The sequence below is a fragment of the Barbatula barbatula genome (genome assembly GCF_947034865.1).
Source record: "Barbatula barbatula genome assembly, chromosome: 16".
Taxonomy (NCBI): Eukaryota; Metazoa; Chordata; class Actinopteri; order Cypriniformes; family Nemacheilidae; genus Barbatula; species Barbatula barbatula.
Window position 1 is genome coordinate 8,763,837 of NC_136779.1, and position 22,442 is coordinate 8,786,278.

The following is a 22,442-nucleotide window of genomic DNA, read 5'->3' on the forward strand; positions in this document are numbered from 1 at the left end:
AACATTTTAAATTTTAATAGAAATAAAAAAGAACAATAGACATCGGGGGCAGCTCCAGTCACGCGATCGCTGTCAAGCATGGGATGGTCCTTGCCACGTCCCATGTCAAGCCGGGCTCTGCTCAGGGCCTGGTGCCCACTTGGTCTCCAGGAGAGTTTCCTTCTCCCTGGGTGCCCACAGCATGCAACAGCCTCGATTCGACGTCGTGAAATAAGTATTTCTAATAAATACAATTCTGTTGACAAAAATATTAATAAAAAAGAATAGTATGTGATTTTTACTAGATCTACTAAATGTATTGGTTTATTTTAATAGAATAAAAAATTTAATTTTATATACAAGTACAGTGTAACGAAATGTGGTTTAGGTCTAACCAGAAGTGCAATTAGCAAGTGCAGGATATACAGTTAGAATAAATACAGATCACATATGATCACAGATGCGGTAAAGTGTTCAGTAGGAAAAAAGTAAAATAAATTCAGTTTAACTTTAGCCAATAATATTACAATAGAATGAACAATTTAATTTTAAATTTTTTCAATTTTAAAATGTTTTATTTTCATTTATTGCATTTCAAAAAACACATCAGTGTGGATAGTGACTGAACATGAAATGGATTAGAGAGTTTACGACTGTATCTTCCATTTTCACACACAAACATTGTTTATAATAACAACTGTTGTGTATGCCATTGTATGACATGATGGAACCTGAATGCTTTTAGTGACCTAACAATTAGAGCGACAAGACAAGCTTTAGTCAGAGTGACCTTAAGAAACTATACCTCCGATCCTTCTTATAAAAGCAGAGATGACAGGTGTGAATGTCATGTTTGACTTTTGTTGGCAATGTCAGTCATTTCTGACAATGGGCTCCTTTAAATAAAACTGTTGAAAAGTGTTGACGACAACAAGTGTCACAATAAAACATTTTGTCCTGAGGAGTCCAGAGTGAACCCTAAACCATAAAACTTACCAAGGGAAAAAACGTTGAAATGGAACACCTTGTTTCACCTTATATGCAGTCAAGAGTTTGTATGGTGTACACATTTGTCTTTAACTATTATAATACCCAATATGTGACTGGAAAATGTTGTATTTTGATGCACATGTGTGCCTATATGAAAGGTTTATACATTAAGCCCATTGAACTAGTGGAGTGAACATAGAATGCAATAGTGGAAAATGCTGCCATCTAACTTGAATCCATCCGAGAACCCATATTATGTTTTTCATAAATAAATGTTATTATGCGCATGTGCAACTCTTGACCGGCTCGATGAATCAAATTCACAGAATAGAAAAGTGTTTTTCTTCATGGTTATAATTCAAGTCAGTTGTTTAAATACAAAAAAAAAGAAAAACCCTTTACTATTTACTAGTCCTAATTGGATAAAGATGTAGCGATGTGGCAAAAAGGGACCAATAGTGGCCTCTAGAGGTTTACACCCAAAAGGGCTCAGTAAAATAATTTAATCAAATGTTCTTTAAATTCTTGACTATACCACCTTACATGGAATAAAATGTACAAAAATGCTTTATTAAATGACAGCTTAATGTTAAATGGTAAATGTTAAAATCAGCTGTTTACTTGCTAAATTGGCAAACCTAGACACACAAAGAAAAACAAAATATTGCCAACACTCAGGGGACTGGAGTGATTTGTTAGTTGCAAACTTACAATAAATGGAAAACCACACCCTTCACACACAAGATTAAGTACAAGCAATTAAAGACAAGAGTATAAACATCTTATACAAATTTGATACTTCGATGCCACTACCCACGGAAAAGAAAAGAAAACACAGAACAGCCCCTGGATGGCCACAGAGAACCTATACTGTGAAGACAAAGTAGCATACAAGCAAACATGCTCACACTTAGCCACACTGTAAAACTAAAAAAGAAAGATAAGTGACCAAACCCAGTCATCCACCAATAAGGGCAACCCTGCAGCCACCAATGGGACAAAATAAATCTATAACAAAAAGAAGTCGCTTTTTTATAAAAGAGTCTGCTAAATGTAAATCTTATGGACATACGTTTGCATTTACATTAACAGATGAGGCCCCAAGACACCAGATAACACTATCTCAATTGGAGAAGCCTTTTCTGTTACTGTAATGGCTTCTTGTTGATTATTAGTTGTTTCCCACCCGCTCCCACTGTACCCTGTGAGTGAAAGCCCATTGGAGCATACTGGAAAAGAATGTGTTACCCTAAGAAAAGGCTATATTCGCCATGTGAATCATGGGGGCCAGGCATCCGGGGTGTCCCCTTACACACCATATAAGGCCCCCCAGGGCTTGACTGTTATCACTTTCTGCAGAGAGATCTATTCTAGGTTGTCTGTCAAGGCCATCCGAGCAGGCAAGAACTCTTCTCCTTATGCTTTTTTTAAAGACTTTAAATTGACTTATTTAGTGATTGTAAACGTAAAGTGTGTGTTGCTTTTAAGTCTGATCAATTGTGAGGTGTGTTTGTTTTGTGTGTTTATATAGAAGGGAACTTGGGTAATTTGTTTAGGGTTGTGTTGAGACTATGGTCAAAGGGTATATTACTGTGTTTTTCACTCTGTTGGCTTCTCTCTGTTGTCTGTTGTAGAGGCTTCTCTGTGCCTGCCCGTACCCGGGTGTTTGGTCGTCCCGACAATAGGGAAAAGAAAGGAGTTAATTGATCCAAGAAGAAGATTTTCCTTGAAACTCTATTCAAAATGAGCAATTACACAGTAACTTTGAGCGGACCTGCACCGTGGGGATTCAGGCTGCAGGGAGGCAAAGATTTCAACATGCCACTGACCATCTCTCGGGTGAGACAACAACTCTGGTTTGGAAAAATAATGCAGTATACAGTATTTTTACCTTACAAACACACAACACAAACACCGAGGTGTGGTAATGTCACGTTACGAGGAGATTATGTAACATTGTGGTGCAGCTGCTGTATCGGTTATTGTCCACACTAAGATGAAATCCTGTTTTGGCCCTTTGGCAGAAATATGAGGTGTTGTGGTGTGTTTACAGTGGAAAAGTCTATGAATAGCATTGATGCACGATATTAGAAAACAAATCCGTATGTGTAAGGTTGACGGTGAAAGGTGAGAATTCTTGACATACAACTTCTTTGGCTTAATCACAGGCAATGTGTTGAATTACCAGGGAGAAAAGTGACCAAGATGTTTATTTATGATTCTGATTTAACATAGATATAGAATAAAATATAAAAAAGGAACTGAAAAAAGAAGAAGCGCTCAAAGGAAAATTTACATTTACACAAGGGACTCCAATGATGCTGTGCATTCAATCTATAAAAAAATTTTCATGAGCATTTTATCCTGGTATTGAACCCATGACCTTTGTGTTGCTAACACAATGCCCTACCAATTGAGTCACTGGAAATATTACATTTTGAATACACAATTACAAGTTATTTCCGATTAACTTTTTTTTTAATGTTGTCCAGTTATGAGATGTAAGACAAAGTAGTTTTATAAACATATTAAAGATATTAAAAGTCGAAATTACTTGTAAAGCCAATTTGATTTAAAAAAGATTATCAGATGCACGTGCCTGGCCTGTAGCTAACATGTTTGGCTATAATATAACAATGTAATTAATATTAATACAAATTTATTCTAATATTTCATTGTATATTCATTCATTTTAAAAATTAAAAAACTACTCAACAGTTTTTAAATCATTGAGGAGGTAAAACCATCTAAAATACAAAGTATCTAAGTTGACACGTCTTCGGTTCGTTTCCTTGTGCTGTTTGTTGTTAAAGCTCGGAAAACCCTGTAAAATTTACCTCATGTTAGGTGGAAAAGTGCTTGGATTCATTTCACAGACACTAATTCGCATTAAGCTTAGGGTTTTTTAATAGCATTTTTTTGCAGCGGGTGCTGTTTTTCAGAATGCATATGTTGACGTAAATGACTTCTCATTTATCATCTCCTGAAACCTCCTTGTACATTTCATTTTAAAATGTGCTTACCTCAAACGAAACGACATTACTGACACAAGCTTTCGCATCACTGTTCAAAAAAGCACGGTTGATGTTTTGAGTCACATTCACTGTGTGGTAAACTATTCCAGAATTTTTTTACAGAAGGTCTCGTTCCATGACCAATACCCCATTGTGCTTGATAATGATTTCACAAGTGGAGATCCTTTGTCAAAAACTGTTTTGTTTTACCTTGGACTCTATCTGTTGTGACAAGAAATCCCTGACCTTCGATAATGAGTCACAGGCAGTTCAGTCCGGGTTGTGCACATCACGTCAGAGACCCTTCATGACGTTTGATTGGCTCTTACTTCAATACAGGGTCGTGGTCAGTCCAGCTTCTTAGATTACACACTGTAATGTTATTGAATCAGATGCTCGGAAAATATATCTCCAGTGTTTTTCTAAGAACCGTCAGTGGGATACACCATAATCAGTAATAATCCAGGTATCCATCTGGATGTTGTTGCCAGTTTCTACCAACCTGACTGTCACTAAATATGGACATATAATTAAATGTGGAAAGTGTGTGTGTGTAATACTCACTCAATGATTATTGATGTATTTGTAACAGAGTTAAAGTCTTCAGAAAAAAAACATCATATGAGATTTGCCGACTATCCTAAAGCACTGTGCATACAATCTACATTGAATCTTAATCCTGGTTCCAAGGCAGATGAAGCTGCTGGCTTTCAAAAAGATGCCACATAATTGCATGCAGTGTTTACTGTGTTTTTTAATACTCACTGGTTTTGAGATATGACTCATATGCCTTGTGACATTTATTTAGAAGAGGAAGAAACGGATCAATGTAATGTAATCAATTTAATGCGTTGATACAGTATTTTATGACAGTATGATATTTTGTCTTTAGTGTGAATTAAAAACACCCCTGGATATGTGACATTAATATCAGCAGAGGAGGGGACAAACATTCAGTGTCACATCAAATTGAAGGAAATCATTTTTTTTACTGTGGATGTTGACAAATGGTTTTAGACCCGAAATGCAACCTTTTGAAATATCATCTCAAACATTTCTCCATTTCTGGATGTAAACTATGATTCAGATTTTATTTAGATGATCTAACAATAGTGTTGTGTTAATATAAAGACAATGTTGAATTTGTTAGCTATTAGTGCTTTTGTGCCAGTGCATGTTTCACAGCTGCATTTTAAACATTTAACCAGCTATAAACTAGAAAAAACTGCACGACAGTTTTCCTAAACCGGTTACTCATTCTCTGACTGATATAGAAAGATGGTGGTCACTATTGATAGCATTGACGATCACATTTGGCCCCTGGCCTCAGCTTAGCACTGAAGGTCGGGCCAGCAGAAATACATCTGAAATGTGAACAGACATTGGTTTAAAGGGAACAATGGATGTTCCCAAGTCCTTACGCATGAGGTCATTGTTAATTTCAAACCTGAGATAGGCACTGAAAAAAGCATGCTACTATGCTCAGATTGTTTTCTTTGAAACATTTCCAGTGGAGAATATATGCAGAAATACAACCATTTCAATTACAAATTTTATTTATATGATGTTTTGTCTTTGTGTAAACCAACATGTTGCAGAACACAGATGCAGGCCAGAGTACGCCTACAAACATGGAACCTCCTTTTCAGCTACTTGATCAGAGCAGCAATAAATTCTGATAAGAGCGAATGCAAGGACAGTTTGCTAATAGTGCATTTAAAATGGGCTGAATTCGTCTGTGAATCTCCAAACACCAAACAGCTTTGTGGAAGAGCAACACAGATAGCAGGAAGCACTATGTGTTCTCAGAGATAATTCCCATCATTATATGTGATATTAATGCTATTTTCCAGCTCTGCAAAGTGTTGATATTAAATTTGAGAAGCGCTTCATAGAGGACTTTGATGAAGTCTTTTGATTTATTGTGTGTTAGCAAAATAATCTAAGAATGTTTCTAATAAAAGAAGAAAGGTAATATTTCAGGTTGATGCATCCCACGAGAAGGAACAATCACAGATGATATCTCTTTGGCTAGGAGATTTCCAATATTTCTCCTGGCCATCAATGAGATTAAATGAAGAGCAAATTTACCCAAATCCAGATTATTTACACTGTAAAAAATTCTGCCGTAATTTGACGGTAAAATACTGGCAGCAGGGTTTCCAGCTGCGGACCGTTATTTTACGGTTTCACTCATTTACGGCTTTCTGTAAATTAACGGTAAAATCCTGGCAGCAGGGTTTCCAGCTGCGAACCGTAATTTTACGGTTTCACTCATTTACGGCTTTCTGTAAATTAACGGTAAAATCCTGGCAGCAGGGTTTCCAGCTGCGAACCGTAATTTTACGGTTTCACTCATTTACGGCTTTCTGTAAATTAACGGTAAAGTACTGGCAATATGGTTTCCAGCTGCGTACCATCATTTTACAGTTTTATTAAATAGCATATTTTCAGTAAAATACTAGCAGCAGAGTTTCTGAATGAATGCTTTTTATTTAAATAAATTAAACAACAGACTGGCAAAGATGAGAAGAGGAACCATAAAATTACCAAACAGATATGTTGTGCATAAAGAACCCAGTCTATAGACATATTTAAACAGATACAAATTTATTATTATTTCTCCATAAACAGATACTGTGCAAAAAGAACAGTCTATAGACATATTATCTAAACTTCTTAAACAATAGAAAACATTGTATTATTAAACCTTGAATGGGCAAAGAACTTTCCACCATCTGTGACCAACTTCACACGCTGGTAGTCTGAAAGATAGGAAAAAAAACTTTAAGCAGAGTATCTATAGAAGGTATCTCTAACCCTACTCTTGGAAAGCTACAGTCTCGCCACGGTGTTTAAAATGAATGATATGTGCACTGTGTGTCGATGGTCACGTCAAACAAGTTGCCCCAAAAATAACTCAGACTTGTTGCATGATGATGCTCTGCTCGTGTAACTTGTGAATTTTCGTGTAACAGCCACGACTATGCTGATCCATGAGAAAGACAATGGAGCTCAAAATTATAAAAACGCGGTGTTCAGCAACACAGAGTACATTACTTAATAAAACGGCCTGCTTTTATAACAGAATGCAATTCAGAAGAGAGGCAACCTTTGGATTAACTGATGAATATTTTTACTCACCACCTTGCCGGTCTTCTTGGAGACCTTTCCTCTGCAGGTATTGGAGACTCGTTCTGGTTTAATTCCAATGAAGCGTCTAGGTTCAACAAATTTTCACAGAATACAATAACCATTTGTTAATCATTCTGATTGAAGAATTTATATACACTAAACAGTGAAAGGATGGAAAACTCTTAGAGGTCGTACCTTTGAAGAAATTCTTAAGTGCAACAAGCCTCCTCCTGATACTGCAGATGGAAGATGTACACTCAATAATACGGCCCTCTAGACTAAGCATCCATCTTACAGCATTTGCCTGCCCTCCAATGTCTAAAATGAAAAAAAAAAAAAACATTTACATTATAATTTCAATGAACTGCCTTTGAGATTGCTTCATTTGAACAACCGGTTACCGGTGACACTAACCGAGCATAATCAGACGAGGACTGGCAGGTAGAATGAGTGTCTTCTCAACATCAGATGAAGATGCAGTAACCTGTAGAGAAAACACAATACATGGAAAAACATCAAAAAATTACTTCAATACAGAAATTTGAATAAATTACTAGTGGAAAGAAAATGCATAAAACAAGTCCATCTTCATGTTCCTGAAAACGGGACCGCTGAAGATTGATAAGCAGGTGGGCCATCTCTGTGTTATCCGTCTGGGACAGAACAGTCTTCATTCCTCCCGTCTCTAATGTGTGATTTAAGGTGCTTATAAAAGGTCCTTCAGAGTTTACACCTGACTTGACACAAAAAAAACATTAGATGTTAATTCAAATAAGGTCACTGACACAGATCGGATAACAGTGAGTTACTTATTGCAAACAGGCACAATTAAACCTGACATGAGAAACATGCATATGTCTCAGAAATGCAGGTGTAGTACTACATATGTGTCCACAAAGCTTGCAAAAAAACATTGCTTATCTTTAACACCAAGAAACAGCACAAGTCTGAATTTCATTCATTTATATCTGGAGGGATTTAACGTTACCTCAGGTAATAGTCACTTTACGGCAATTTACCAAGTCTTCTTGGTCTAGCTAACGTACAAAAGCATACCACACATGTAATATATTGCGCTAACACACACAAAACTGTATTTTTTACTTTATTTGAAGTTATTAAGTAAATTATTATGTTATATATCGACGTTCTACTGCACGCGCTTATCGCCAATTTAACGAAGCAAAACACCAGTCTACTGTACCGTATTTGCAACAGAACGTGTGTGTGGAGACACAAAACTCATTTAATAATCAAACTTGAATCCCATGAATTTCTTCAGACGAGACTTGAAATTAAATGTATGCAGCTACGAAAACCGCGAGGTGTCACACTGACTAGAATTCATTCAGCAGGTCCAACACTGACTCTTGTGCTGCGGAGTAAGAACCCGAGCGGCGGGGGAGGGGAGAGCAACTAGACTGGTTTAGTTCCCATGATCGACTACCTTGTAAATAGCTTCAATTTGAGATTGAATCTGTAACGTTTCTACTACAACTTTTAGTCAAGGAGTGTCGTTGAATTATCTAACAGTTTCCCCCTTCCGCACCGCTTCTGATGCTCGTCAGTGGTGGCCATTTGAGAACTCTCTGGTTTGTGTGTCAGTCTAGGTAATTGGCGCCACGCAGCTCAGTCAAAATATATAAGTTTCGAAGCGCAATATAATAAAATAATAGATAAATACAAATAAAAACACTTACCTTGACAGTGTCTTGGAAGATATGGCCGTCTCCTGGCGTACTCGTGTTCTTGTGGACTTGTAAAAACGTCATCCGTAAATTAGCTAACGTTAGTTGCGCAAGTAACGTGTTGTCATCGAGCCAAGAGCTTCAAAATATGACTGTTTTGTGTAACAAAATGTAGTTTTGAGAGTTGTTTAGACGAGAATGTATGTGTATAAAGTTCAGATCTGCTGTCGTTTAATAAAGATAGCGTCTATTAAAAAATTTGCTCCAACTGTTTCGGACAAGTGAGTCGATTTCAGTTATGCACCCCGCCCAACGCAGCCTCACCTCGGCAAGTCTTTCTGAAAATCACCGCTGGCTGTGATGTCTCTGTTAAAGGGTGTATTTTTTATGAATACATTCTGAGTTATCATACCCGTTAGCCTTTCTCTTCATAACTTTATTTCTATATCATCGACTGTATTTGTCTGAAGATCATCGATACTTTAAGGTTGAGTAAAACATGGGGCCATTTTGTTTCACCCCTGAAAAAACCCTTTAAATAGGGGATTTAATTATGTTATCCCTTTAATTATTTGTCCATGGGGAAATTGTTTTAACTGAGGGCAAAGTTAAATTGTACAACTTGTATATTTCTTACTGTGCAAACTTATTTTACTTTGTAATAAAGGATTGTGTAAATTTTCACAGTAATGTTTTGAATTACTCTGTTTAAATGTAAATCCAGACTAAATAAAGATTAACTCTGATTGCCTTTGTTTGCTATACAGCTCTTTACGGTTAAATTCCGTAAACAGATTTACGGTTGAATGTTCTAATTTTACTAGCGAGTAATTAATTTACAGATCAATGGCTGTAAATTAACATTATTAAACCGTTTTTTAAAAGAACAGTATTTTGCCGTTAAAATTGGCCGTATTTTTACGGTAATATTTTACAGTGTAGATATACCCATATCTACATTCATTTTACACCTCCATACTCTGTATGTATTGTAACAATTTGTTTCTATTTTTATTTCCCTAAGTAAGTTTAGGAGAAACATCTGAGACCAAGTTGATACTTAAATGAAACACAATTGAGAACTCAATCAAATCTCCTGAGCAAGTAGAAGTAGCTGTGACAAGAGAAGATATTTTGAGAAGTCTCTTGAATTTTTTGGGTCTATACAATGGACGTCAATGGGGTTTTATGTTTTTAGAGCCGAAGATTCTTTGAAATATCTTCTTTTGTGACCTTCTGTTGAAGAATAAAAGTCCTAAATGTTTGAAATAACAATGATGAATAAATTATGACAGCATTTTCATTTTTGGTGAACTATCCTTTTAACAATTCTTAACATCATTTTTTTAGAGATTAATCTGTATCAATTTAGTCTGTTCTTATCTATTTTTGTATTTTTTTTCATTGACACATCTCTGTTTAATCTTGAATATTGCAGTGCCCTAGAATCTCTGGGCAGTTGCACAAGGTTTCAAGGTCTTTGATTCTGACTCTTAAGTGCAGTAAGAGGTCAGGCTTCACAAGGCTGAGGTCAAGGCCCTTGTTGACATGGAAGTTTAAATGTCGAAAGAATCATGTATTTTTATGCATATGTGTTTTTATGCTTAAGCTTAATACTGTCTAAATAAAATATGAAAGCATGCACATAACCATACTGTTCACGATTAGTCCAGCTCATCAATGCTTAGTCAGATCCAGTCCAGAAAGTAGATAAAACATTAAAGCTGGCATTTAATGGCTCCCCAAAAATTTGTGCCTGACTTCCTTCCTTACCAAATTGCAGTGCAGATCTCAATTATACATTGCCATTTACATTAAGAGAATTTGCATTCATGTGCACATCAAGAACTGTAAAAGCATAGTGGATCGGTCTAGTTTTAATGAATGAACTTAATTGACTTTAAGTAATCTGGATTATAATTTATTAAACAGTCATACTGTTTAAATCTTGACCATGATGTACAAACGATTATATTGTTTGTAGTGGTTCATTGGCTTTAGATTCTATTTGAGTGATATTGGCAGTTTAACAGCTTAATGAAATAAACAACTGTAGCACTGGAGAAGGAGGTTTATTGTTTCTAATATCTCCTGATGAAAACATGAAAACAATAGATGTACACAATTTATTTTAGTCTTAAATATTAAATTAACACTCTTAAAAAGAAATCACTGATCAAACTGTTTTCGTCTTAGCTAATGATGAAGATTTTTGTCAAATCTCTGCGGCTTGACCTTCATTTAATTGCAGCTTAAAAAACAACTAAGAAATGATAGTGAAAAAAAAGCCCTCGCCTCAAAGAGGAAGTGTTAAATAGGTTCGGTCCAGCTAGTTAGCCATGACTTGTGCTAAATTTTTGCACCGCAAATCCATTTCTTCTTCCCTAGGAAGGTTTAGATTCTGTAAACACTCCTTTGATTCCTCTCACTCCGTACCATTGCTTTATCGTCATGGTAGATGAGCAGTGCTTTCTTAATAGTGAAACCTTTCCAGAGGTTATGTGTAGTTTGGCAGAAGGCTATTTTCTAGTGAACATTACATAGGCGAGATCTCTCTCGTGTATATATGCGTCTATGTTGAGTACTGGCAGCAGGTGGGACAGAAGGGCTGGTGGCAGGGTCCCAAAATACATTTATTTTTAACACTTTAATGAGCTGCCTGAAAGTTTAGCCAACTACGTACTGCAAAGATGGGATTTCAATCTCAATTTCCTTCGCGAGAAATAAGAAATTAAGCCTAAGCCGTGTTTGTAATTAAATGAATCTCCTGGGCCCATATTGTAAAACAAATCTCATGGAAGACAGGAAGTTTGACTTCTGTCCAGAATGTACCAGTTTGCAGAAGATTCGCTTTATTGTTGATAATGTGTTGTGTCTGTTCCCAGATCACGCCGGGCAGCAAAGCGGCAAGTGGAAGCCTCAATCAAGGTGACATCATCACAGCAATCGATGGGGTCAGCACTGAGGGAATGACCCATCTGGAGGCCCAGAACAAGATAAAGTCTGCTACCACCAAACTCAGCCTTACCATGCAGAGGTAAACATCAACAATGCGTTGTCAAGCTGAATTTTACCACTTGATGTTTCTGAACACTCTCTATCCTTTTTAAGCTCCAAACTAAACTTTCTCTTAGTCTTTTCATTTGTCAATGACCGGCATAATTAATGAATGGACTGGGCACCAGTAATGCATGTTATTTACCTGGTAGCAACTCTTTTATGCAAACAATCTGGGAAGGCAACTGGCACAGACTCCAAGTGAGGGTTAGCATACAAATATATCAACATCACAAATGCGTCTGTGATCCTCTGTCTTGTGTAGCCTTCGGGTTGTCAGCCTGCATGAATTAAAGCAATTGACATTCAGAATAGAATGCTAGAATTCACCTTATTAATATGGTTTCTAAATTCAGTACGAAATAACCAGGGGACTTTAATGTACTGTAGCAGTGAGGACATAAGTTCGAAAAATACCTCAGATTCCCCTTGACATTTTTGTATTGTTGGCTCCGGGTTGCCTATGTATTCAAAGCTACATGAAGTTGACAGATTGAGGGAAGATAAAAGAATGGAAAAAGATGGCATTTTACCAAGCCTTTCACATAAATGTGCTGATATCAGTATTATTACACATGCAAAGTATTATAAAAATTTGATACTAAAAGATTTAACATTTCGCATTGAATAACATCATTCAAACAAATAGTGACCGATCTATGTGATGTCACAATATTTTCATGCCTGTCCAATAAAAAGCATCTCAGGAGAGGTGACAGGGTTCAGGGTGCAGTTTTCCTTGTAGATGTGTTTGATTCCAGGAAAACTTAGATGCCCACTGAACAGTGAAAAGCCCCCAGTGTTATAGCATCAATGTGGCTATACAGCAATACTTCCTAATTTTTAAAACAAAATCCTACTGAGAGGTCCCACTAGTATACTTCTAAACCTTATGGAATTGTCAAGGCCCATAGCAGTACATTGTTGATTGTTTGGCCATTCATTTTATTTGTTGTATTGATTTGTTGGCTACTCAACCAAATTGAAATGTGTATTCAGTTTACATTCTGAACACAGGCTATTCTAAAAACAAATGAGAGAAATACTGACTGCAAAAATTGGCTTTTTTTAAATGTATCTATTGATTTGCTATTTACAACTATTGTCTTGTTATACTATGGCCGGTTTCACAGAAAAGGCTTAAGGCTAGTCCCAGACTAAAATAAATGTGTTGACCTGTCTTAACTGAATATAACTTGCAAACACCAGTAATGTATTCTTCTAAGGAATTTTTATAAAAGCAACATAAATATCTTAATTCAGATAAGGCATAGTCCTGGCTTAAACTAAGCAGTGTCTGTGAAACCGGGCCTATGTGTGTTTTCTTTTAAGTTATTAGTTTTAGTTATTACTACTTACTTCTTCGTGTGCTGAAAATGATAGTTCTTAAAACATGCAGTATCATTTGTGACCCTGAAAATTCAGCTAGATCATAAATCATATGTTTTTGTGATTTACTGAAATCCTTTAAGAATGCAAAGAACATTCTGTGATATTTTTTATATTGACTGAGTAGGACCGTGTCAACGATTGAAATCATATTGAAATTATTGGTTGAAATCGAACTTTAATGTTCTTTATCCCAAAAGAAGGTTGTGATCTGGCTTTCAGGCAGAGTCACATTTGTGTTTATAGGGCAATTAAATGAGTTCATTACAATCAGTAATGAATTGTAACTGACACTGAAGTTGACTTACGACACTCATAAAGCCTCATGTTTTACTGTTTTTGACCTCTGCTTTGAATTCCACACTGGTCCCAGGTCGAGACGCCCCGCTCCTGTACCCACAGCCACTCCTAGAATGGACTCACCCATGCCGGTTATCCCTCACCAGAAGGTAAAGTGATATTCTCTCCCACTGAATATTTTCCTGTGCCAAGAGTAGGTACATGTACATCAGTTGATTTGCTCTCTTGATATGTCATAACTGTGGTGCAAAATAAGACTTATTTATTTTCTATTCTTAGAGTTAGCATAAAGACCCTTTGTAAAGATGGGGAAAATAGTAAACTCAACATTGTTTTTGTGCCATTTCTTTAACATCATGTTAATCCCTAATGAAAGTTTCCAAGCCTGTAAAAATGGTGAGATGTTGTGAAAACAAACATCCTCTCTGAAGCTTAACAAATAAACTCCCTCTACAGGCCTCTACAGGGACTTCATACAAGCTCAAGTTTCTTTCTGGTCCGATTCTCATTTGCATTGTAGTTGCCTAATGAATTCTGTTTGATGTTGTTGTGCTTCATTTGCATATTTTTCCTGATTTTAGGAAAACATTTCCACTTTATCTCGTTATATCTATGCTTGTGGGTCTGAGTTTTATTGATAAACACATCTGTGATAAGGAAACCATAGACGCTAAGGAAAAAAAACCTGTCAAAGAAGTTGGCATACTTTTGTCTTATAAACGTTCCAAAACACTCTTCCTTATATTCCTATTAAAGCCATGTTCCTGCAATATTTTCCATTTCATCATGGGTTAAAAACAACCCCAAACAAGAGGGGGAAGTACAATGCATAATCCTGCATTAAGCAATAACTTCATGAATCAAGGCAGTCAAAATGCAACCCACGTGGTATTTGTCATGATAAAGTTTAACCAACATTTATGCAAATTCAACAAGTTATTTAATCCCACAAGCTAGTCCTAACTCTCAACTCTTAACGCCCCACCTGTATCCCTCCAGTTCTCACTTTAACAAGATTATGGCAAAGAATACTGAGAACATTCTGCTCTCTCATGCATGCGGATTGGCTGGGAATGTATTTGGCATCAAGGGGACCAGTAATCCTCTGGGTTTACCTGAGCCCTCAGCCTGCAATCCGAGCAGGGCCAGGCCAAGTCATATCTGTGTCTATAGATGTAAGCCAACATACTGAATGACAACATACTGAAGTTATTTTGGTCTTGTGAGAGCTACATCTCCTGCCATTAGGTGAAGATTGCCATGCTTGGAATATGCTTGAAATTGACCAACAGATTATGGCAACCTGTTAAAAATGGTTCATTCACTTCAGAAGAAGTGTTTCTTGTAAATTTACCAGTCATGGCAATGGATTTGTTCTGTCCAAAAACACGAGCACAAATTCCCACAGGCCTCAAGCATCACATCAAGGCAGTGGTTGCAAATGTTTTCTTCAGAATGTCACAGCTCTTGTAACAGTATATCCCAAATTAAGCCTTTCCCCCAAAGATGCCATCAGATGTTCCAGCCTCTATTTGGAGCACACAAGAGCAACATTCAGAGAGGGAAACATCACGTGCACAGCTATGAATCTTGACTTTCCCAGTTGTGGTGAGGAAGGCGGGACGAGAGTTTGTGTTTATGTTTTATTGCCGGCAGTCTACCATGTGGTGGCTGCCGGTTACTTCCGTGTCTATTGTTTATTTAATTAAAGTTTTATTATTTGAATGTTCGCCGGTTCCCGTCTCCTTCCTTCCCTTCTAACGAACTTTGCTACATTGGTGCTGAAACCCGGAAGGAAGGACACAAACTTAACACAATGTCCGGGCCCGGTCCTCTCTCGTCAACAGTCCTGCCGGTCGTCCTTTTAAGCTCCCAATCTCCTCCGTGATAGATGCGGGACCGGTGTGCGCACAGCTGATTGCACTTATCACTCACGCCACCGGCCCCGCGTCACGGCTCTCGTCCCGCCTTCCTCATCACATACCTCCATCACCCCTTACAGGCCGGGGGGCACCACCGAGACTGTACCTACTCCCCCCCCGGGGAGCCAGTCTCGGAGTCGGCAGCGCCTGGGGGCATGCACCGGCAAGTCGAAAGAACGGAGACAGGAGCCCCCGGAGCGACATGCTGTCGCTCGGTCCTCAGCCAGCCGAGAAACTCTTCCTCGCGGTGCCATGCGATGGTACTGGACGCTCGGTGGACGACTCGATCCTCCTCCACCCCCTGGCGGCCGCCGATGGCCCTCCAGCTGAGGGCAGCTGGTCCTCCGTTCCCTGCTCCTCCCCATCATGGCGGCTGGCAGCAGGCTCGGCCCGTGGCGAATGGTCCTTGGCTCCCTCCTGGAAGGCAGCCACCCCACCTCGACCCAGGAACACGGCAGTGAGGTCCTCGTCCCATCCGACTTCTCGATCCAGCACCACCGCCTCGGGCAGCCACTCGCGGACTTCCCCTGTCCGCGCTGCCCGAACTCCTCAGCACCGCAATCACCCTCGGCAGCGAGGGCTCTTTGACAGCATGTCCCTCCTTCCTCCCGGGTTTCGGCACCAATGTAGCAAAGTTCGTTAGAAGGGACAGAAGGAGGCGGGAACAGGCGATCATTCAAACAATAAAACTTTAATTAAATAAACAATAAACACGGAAGTAACCGGCCACAAAACATACACACAAACTAAACATATGTCCGGGCCCGGTCCTCTCTCCTCAACAGTCCTGCCGGTCGTCCTTTTAAGCTCCCGATCTCCTCCGTGAATGATGTGGGACCGGTGCGCGCACAGCTGATTGCACTTATCACTCACGCCACCGGCCCCGCGTCACGGCTCTCGTCCCGCCTTCCTCACCACACCAGTTAACACAGTTACGTTGTGACGACGTACCTCGACCGGTCCATATTCGTTGCCATGACATACCATAATAACGTTCCAGCAACGTAACTTTGTGATTCCCGTATTCGTCGTGATGAAGTAACATTGGACGTTGTTTGGAAATGATGATTACTTCCTGAAGACATACCTGGAACGTACCATAGGTGTGTCTTGATTCATAAGGTCCTTGTGTCCTCCAGACTCTCATCTTCTAAAGGATGCGTTATACGGAGAATCCTCAATTTAGAATTCAATGAGACATCCTTCGTAGGACATACTGGCTGAAAAGGGAACAGGAACTTGTTGCACTTGCTGTCAAATTAATTAATTTGATTTCTACATGATTTTAAGAGGTAAAAAGTTGGTTACTTTTTACCCTTAACAAAGCCAAAAGATTCAAACACAGAGCCGATCCTTCCTATACACAGACTATGAAGGTTGGACGTTCCAATAGTCTAAATTTAAGGGACCGTCCCCAAAGCTACATAGGCTTCACGTTAATATACATGTTTCTAACTTCAATAGCATTTAAAGGGAATGACTTACAGTCACAAAACCAGCTGTACAGGGTTCATGTGGGTGTCAGCTATAATGCTTTTTAGATTTTTTTTATTTATTACAATAAACTGTCAAATAATATAGCAATATTGCTGTGTATTTCACTACAGTAAGGGTTCATGCACAAAATATACCATTATTTAAAGCTTTTTACGTGGAATTACATACAAAACCAACTGTTCAGTGTTCATGTGAGTCTCAGCTTTAATGCACACCACTGCAATCCACTGTATTTCGTTTGCCCCTAATAATATGTCTTTTTTGTGTCATCACATTTAGAGAATTATTGATGTGTTTCCTTATGCTTAGCTTTCTTGAGTAAACTATATTTATCATGTTTTCTTTTTGTTAATCACTCATTCGGTTAGTAAAAGCACACTGTATTTGCGTGTTAACGTTTTTTTGTACAGCTAGATGGTAGAGCCACGCATTACTTTAGGTAATGAATTATATACACGTGAATCAAAATTAGAATTTTATTTATAGTTAATTGTTCTAACTGTCGTTTAATCTTTTTTGTTTTTCAGTTTTTATTCAAGTGTGTTAATTGATTGATTATTTATTACAGTTATGTTTACCAGTGTCCAGATTATCTGAAGACACGTACATCACGTGGCTACAAAATTCTCCAAGGGGACTTATTTTTAGGTGGTTTGGACGTTTCTGGAACGTAGGCAAAAATTCTAAGAAATTGAACGTTGCCAAGACGTCATCAGAACGTGGTCTGATGGGTCAGATTGGTCATACGGTGACCAAATGAAGACGAACTGGCGACATCGTCAGAACGTATTGTGCTAGCTGGGCTATTAACACAGGTGTACATACAGGGCCCTAGCTAGTGGGGTAAAAATGTGAATGATTCTAGAGTCCTACATGATTCAGAAAAAGACAATGTCTAATGGTAATGTGACTAGAGCAATGTACTGTATGGTTTTCAAGTCCCTGAATTGGTATGGTTTAGCCTAATAAGTTCGACCCAAAATCACAATATGGGTGTGAGATACTTTATGTGGTATGTATGCTAGCAGTACACATTCCTTGTTATTGTTTGATTTGCTTATTTCGTTCAATAAGAGTCTGAGTTGTTTAGCTTTTTCAGCTCAGTCCTCTCCAGGTGTCCCGCTGTAGCCCAGCACCTGTTCCAGTCATTCAGTCTGTTCTAGGAACAACCCAGAATGTAACTTATGAGAAATGTGACCAGTAATAACCTTCTGCATTATGTCATCTGTATTATTTACAGATTGCAAGAAATCGGAATAACTGCTATCTCGGTATTTCCTGTCATTTCTTTTTGCAGAGAGGAGCAGGTTGCATTTCATAAACGTTGTTCCTGTTGGTTTAAAATATCCATAAGTATTTATTAGCTTGAAATCAAGGCTACCTTCAATCAAGGCTTATGTTGGATCTTTTGTCTTTTTCCCCTCTGTTTGTGTTACTGTTGTGTTGTCGCAGGTCATTGCCAACACAGCTGCCAAGTCAGTAACAGTTTTTTAATATGAAATAGTTGAGTGTTAACGTGTGTGCTCTGAAGCTTGGCCTTGTGAGTTACTGTAGTCATGGTTTGCATGCTTACGTTTTTAAATCATAAAGGGACAGTTCACCCAAAAATGAAATTATTTATTCATTCACCTCAAATGGTTCCAAATCTGCATAAATAATCTGCATAAAAAGAATAGGAAGAATACTTCTGACCAAACAGTCCATGGCCACCATTAACTACCATAGTAGGAAAGATTGTTTCATACATTTATTTGTTCTGTTAAACACAAAAGAAGATATTTTGAATGCAAATTTTGACACATTTTCCAAATTTCCTACCGTTGTAGTCAATGGTGGCCATGGACTGTTTAGTAACAAGCATTTTTTCTAAATAGCTTCCAGAACTAAGAACCTTGAGGGTGAGTAAACGATGGCAGAACTTACATTTTTGGGTAAACTGTCCCTTTAAATGCTACAATTTTGAACCGTCTTATATTTTTTGTCATAATGAAATGTTGAATGATTGTGAGTGAAATATTAAAACTGGATAAATATGTAATTTTGTTTTGTTTGGTTTTAACTCTCGCTTTAAAAGGCTGATACAATAAATTGTAAAACTTTGCCCATACAATAAATTGTGTTATGTGTGCAGGTTATGTGTTATAGTGCCCCCATGTGTGTACATGTACAGTAATATGAATGTAACAAATAAGCTTGAATTAATAAAAAATATTATATTCGTAAAAAGTATACTTATGTAATAAAGCATACTTGTTTGTTGTAACAAATTGTTACTTTTAAGTTAACCAATAACTGCCACCCAAGTGTAGTGCTAATAACATGATTAAATAGAACTGCAACTCTCTGTTTAACCTACACAAATGCATGAGGTTCCTCATTGCTAATAATTTGTTTCATTTGTTTCTGGTTCCTCACCGTCCCGACCTCATCTACATGATCACACGGTTTCTACCCATGACACTCATCTCATCTGAACCTTGACAGCCAAGAGTACGTTCCCAGCTTCAATCCCATTGCACTGAAGGACTCAGCTCTATCTACTCACAAACCTATTGAGGTGAAGGGCCCAGGTGGAAAAGCCACTATCATTCATGCCCAGTACAACACTCCCATTAGCATGTACTCTCAGGATGCAATTATGGACGCCATTGCTGGTCAATCCCAAGCCAGAGGCAACGAGATGAGGTGAGGCTTTAACAGTCAAAATCATTCGTTGTCATGCACTTTAAAAAGTAAGCAGGTGCATGGGTGGAAACTTAGGAAGGAAGGTCTGCAAATTATTTCACATCAGAACTAACGTTGCACATATTGGACTCTAGAAGTCATCATTTCTCATTTTATATAAAACATTTCTAAAATATAATCTGTAAATCTCCCTTCATATTGTACCTCTCAAAACTAATAACACAATGTAACCCACATTCCGAAAATCATTTTAACAGATTAAAAAAAAGAAATATAAATATGTCTTGTGATAACATATATGACATAATATATAATAGGGATGCTTCGATATGTAAATTTGGCCGATAACCGATGATTCTTTAACATGGGAAGCAGTTAACCGATATATATTGGCCGATATACCGTATCTAGATATGAATATAACATTTCCTAAGACTGAAACAAAAGGCAAAAAGTGGACAACTACTTTTATACGAAAACATTCACAGCAGACACAAGGTAACTGTTAGTTCTCTTATCCCCCCTGAAAATCATGTACGAAGCCTACTTTACAATAGTTAAAGATGATTTAACCTTCAAACTTTTCTGGTATATTTTTTATTCAACAAAGAAATTATAGATGTTCTTCCAGACCAAACCCAGACAAATGTTCCAAATAGCCACATGTCCAACAGGTTTCACTTGTCTCATTCAGACAGAAGTCTGATTCAAACAATATGCTTTTGTTCCTATAATTTACACATTCATAAATACTATATCAATACTGTACCTACATCAACTTTGTTTAGCTAATATCAGTTAGTGAATGATCATGACATAAAGACACTGTGAGCAGGGTGCAGCTAAATAATTTTGACCAGAGGAAATTATTGATTTATCAGCTATAATATATCTGCCTAAATTTTATTATCAGCCGATACCGATAACATTAAAAATGTCCATTTATCGACGGATACCGATATGGCTGATAATTTATCATGCGTGCCTAATATTGAACGTACAAATGATTAAACCAAATTTCCGGTTCGGGACATTTGAATGTCGTTTCTTCCCTTAAAACTGAAAATAAACGGCTTTTCCTCACGGCAGGTAAAAGTAAAAATATATCAAATTCATGTCTTTTTTTCTCATGTGGCAAGTAGCTGTGTAATAAGCGGGATAATATACAAGCAGCTAGCTGTTATCGCGAAATAAGCCCCTTTAGTGTGATACAAGACCCTCCGCTTGGAGTCGGGACCTGATCACACTGTCGGGCTTATTTCTGCGATAACAACTGGCTGCTCATATATTATCCCTTACTTCAAATTGTCTCACTTCATCTTCAATATATCACCCAACAAACCAACCACAACTCATCACTCATCTTTGTCCCTCCCCCTGTTGCTTGCCCCCTCCCTCCATGTGACACGACTTCGTCTTTCCCCCCCACTCCGGTTCATCGTGTGATTGACAGTGATGACCCCGCTGGATCTCCTCTGTCGTAAGTATACGCAATCTATTTAGAGTAGACCCATCACAGTTACATTCATCTCAGTGTTTTGTTTAAAACATATTTCATACATTTAAAATGAACACAAACTTTTCGTTTACATATTCTTATCCACAGTTAGCATTTATTTTATAATGTGTATGTGTATACATTCAGATAAAATGCTGTCCTTTCTATCTACTATTGAATCCACTCAAAAAAGCATTTTTTGGTTAAGACTGAAAAACACTGACATGTGTAATCACAATCAAAAGAACACAGATGAACAACTGATCTAGATTTATTTTTTCTCACTTCTGGGGATTAGTTCACTTCCTATTAAGGACCCTCTTGTGGACAGTGCTTCTCCTGTCTACCAGGCTGTGATCAAACCCGATGATAAGGAACCTGAGATGTCTGAATGGGCCAGGCGGGCTGCCAACCTGCAGTCCAAGTCCTTCCGCATTCTTGCTCATATCACAGGAACAGAGTATTGTGAGTCAAGCCTTTCTGTACTGCAGCGCTAAACACTCTCTGACATCCAGAATAATTATTATCGAGGTCATTTAGGATATTCATGTCCAGATATAATAGAATCATAATTTCATTCATATTAATCCTTCCTTTCATAACAGTGCAAGATCCAGATGAGGATGCTCTCAGAAAATCGAGGTAATTTGTGTTTTGCTTTGACACTGCATTGAGCCACATAAAGGCCTTTTGATTTGAACAATTGTGTTGTTTTATTTCAAATGTCTTTCGATTCCTGTCTTACAGGGAGAAATTTGATTTAGAGGTCAAAGGCCCACGGTTTGCCAAACTGAAAAACTGGCATCATGGTCTGTCTGCACAGATCCTTAACATCCAAGGGTAAATCCCAGCTGATGCTACTGGACAGAAGTTACTAAAATAACAATCAAGAAGGAAAAAAGAAGGCCGTGTAAAATAAGGGTGCAATAGGCAGAGAAGAGGACTCTAGTGACTGGAATGTGAGTTAGAGTTATAAACTAGCCTGTAAGTTAATAAAACAAGCTTCTGTGTTTGATGTCCATATGTCTGTTTGTATGACTTTCAGCCACTGAAAGTTATCAGTTGTCTTTTTTTGCATTCTTTTTCCTTTTCTTTTGGCTGCTCTGTTATCCTAAATTATTGCTGAATGACGAATTGCCTGAGAGAAAGTATAAAATATAAGTACCACATCCATTGTGTTACATTAAAGCACACTGAAATACAAAGCAAATGTACCATTGTTAATGTGAATAAACATTATTACTTTTAACCAAATTAAAGTGTACGTTTCATTGCTGTGCGTGATGAA

General features: G+C 37.9%; 1 protein-coding gene across 1 annotated transcript; it reads left to right on the forward strand.

The window, feature by feature from the left end:
- Window positions 1-2,314: 2,314 nt before the first annotated feature.
- ldb3b (LIM domain binding 3b) lies at window positions 2,315-22,405 on the forward strand. The gene is made up of 10 exons (XM_079475950.1): window positions 2,315-2,369; window positions 2,604-2,808; window positions 11,692-11,843; window positions 13,626-13,701; window positions 18,424-18,446; window positions 19,456-19,656; window positions 21,110-21,136; window positions 21,453-21,619; window positions 21,760-21,796; window positions 21,902-22,405. The coding sequence occupies exons 2-10, from the start codon at window positions 2,713-2,715 to the stop codon at window positions 21,996-21,998; spliced, it is 876 nt and encodes a 291-aa protein (XP_079332076.1). The 5' UTR covers window positions 2,315-2,369; window positions 2,604-2,712; the 3' UTR covers window positions 21,999-22,405.
- Window positions 22,406-22,442: the final 37 nt, after the last annotated feature.

Excerpts from the sequence above, each read along its gene's own strand:
- ldb3b (XM_079475950.1), top strand. The coding sequence starts at position 2,713 with ATGAGCAATTACACAGTAACTTTGAGCGGACCTGCACCGTGGGGATTC. Across the intron at positions 2,809-11,691 it reads TGCCACTGACCATCTCTCGG|ATCACGCCGGGCAGCAAAGC; the intron begins GTGAGACAACAA and ends GTCTGTTCCCAG. Across the intron at positions 21,620-21,759 it reads TATCACAGGAACAGAGTATT|TGCAAGATCCAGATGAGGAT; the intron begins GTGAGTCAAGCC and ends CTTTCATAACAG.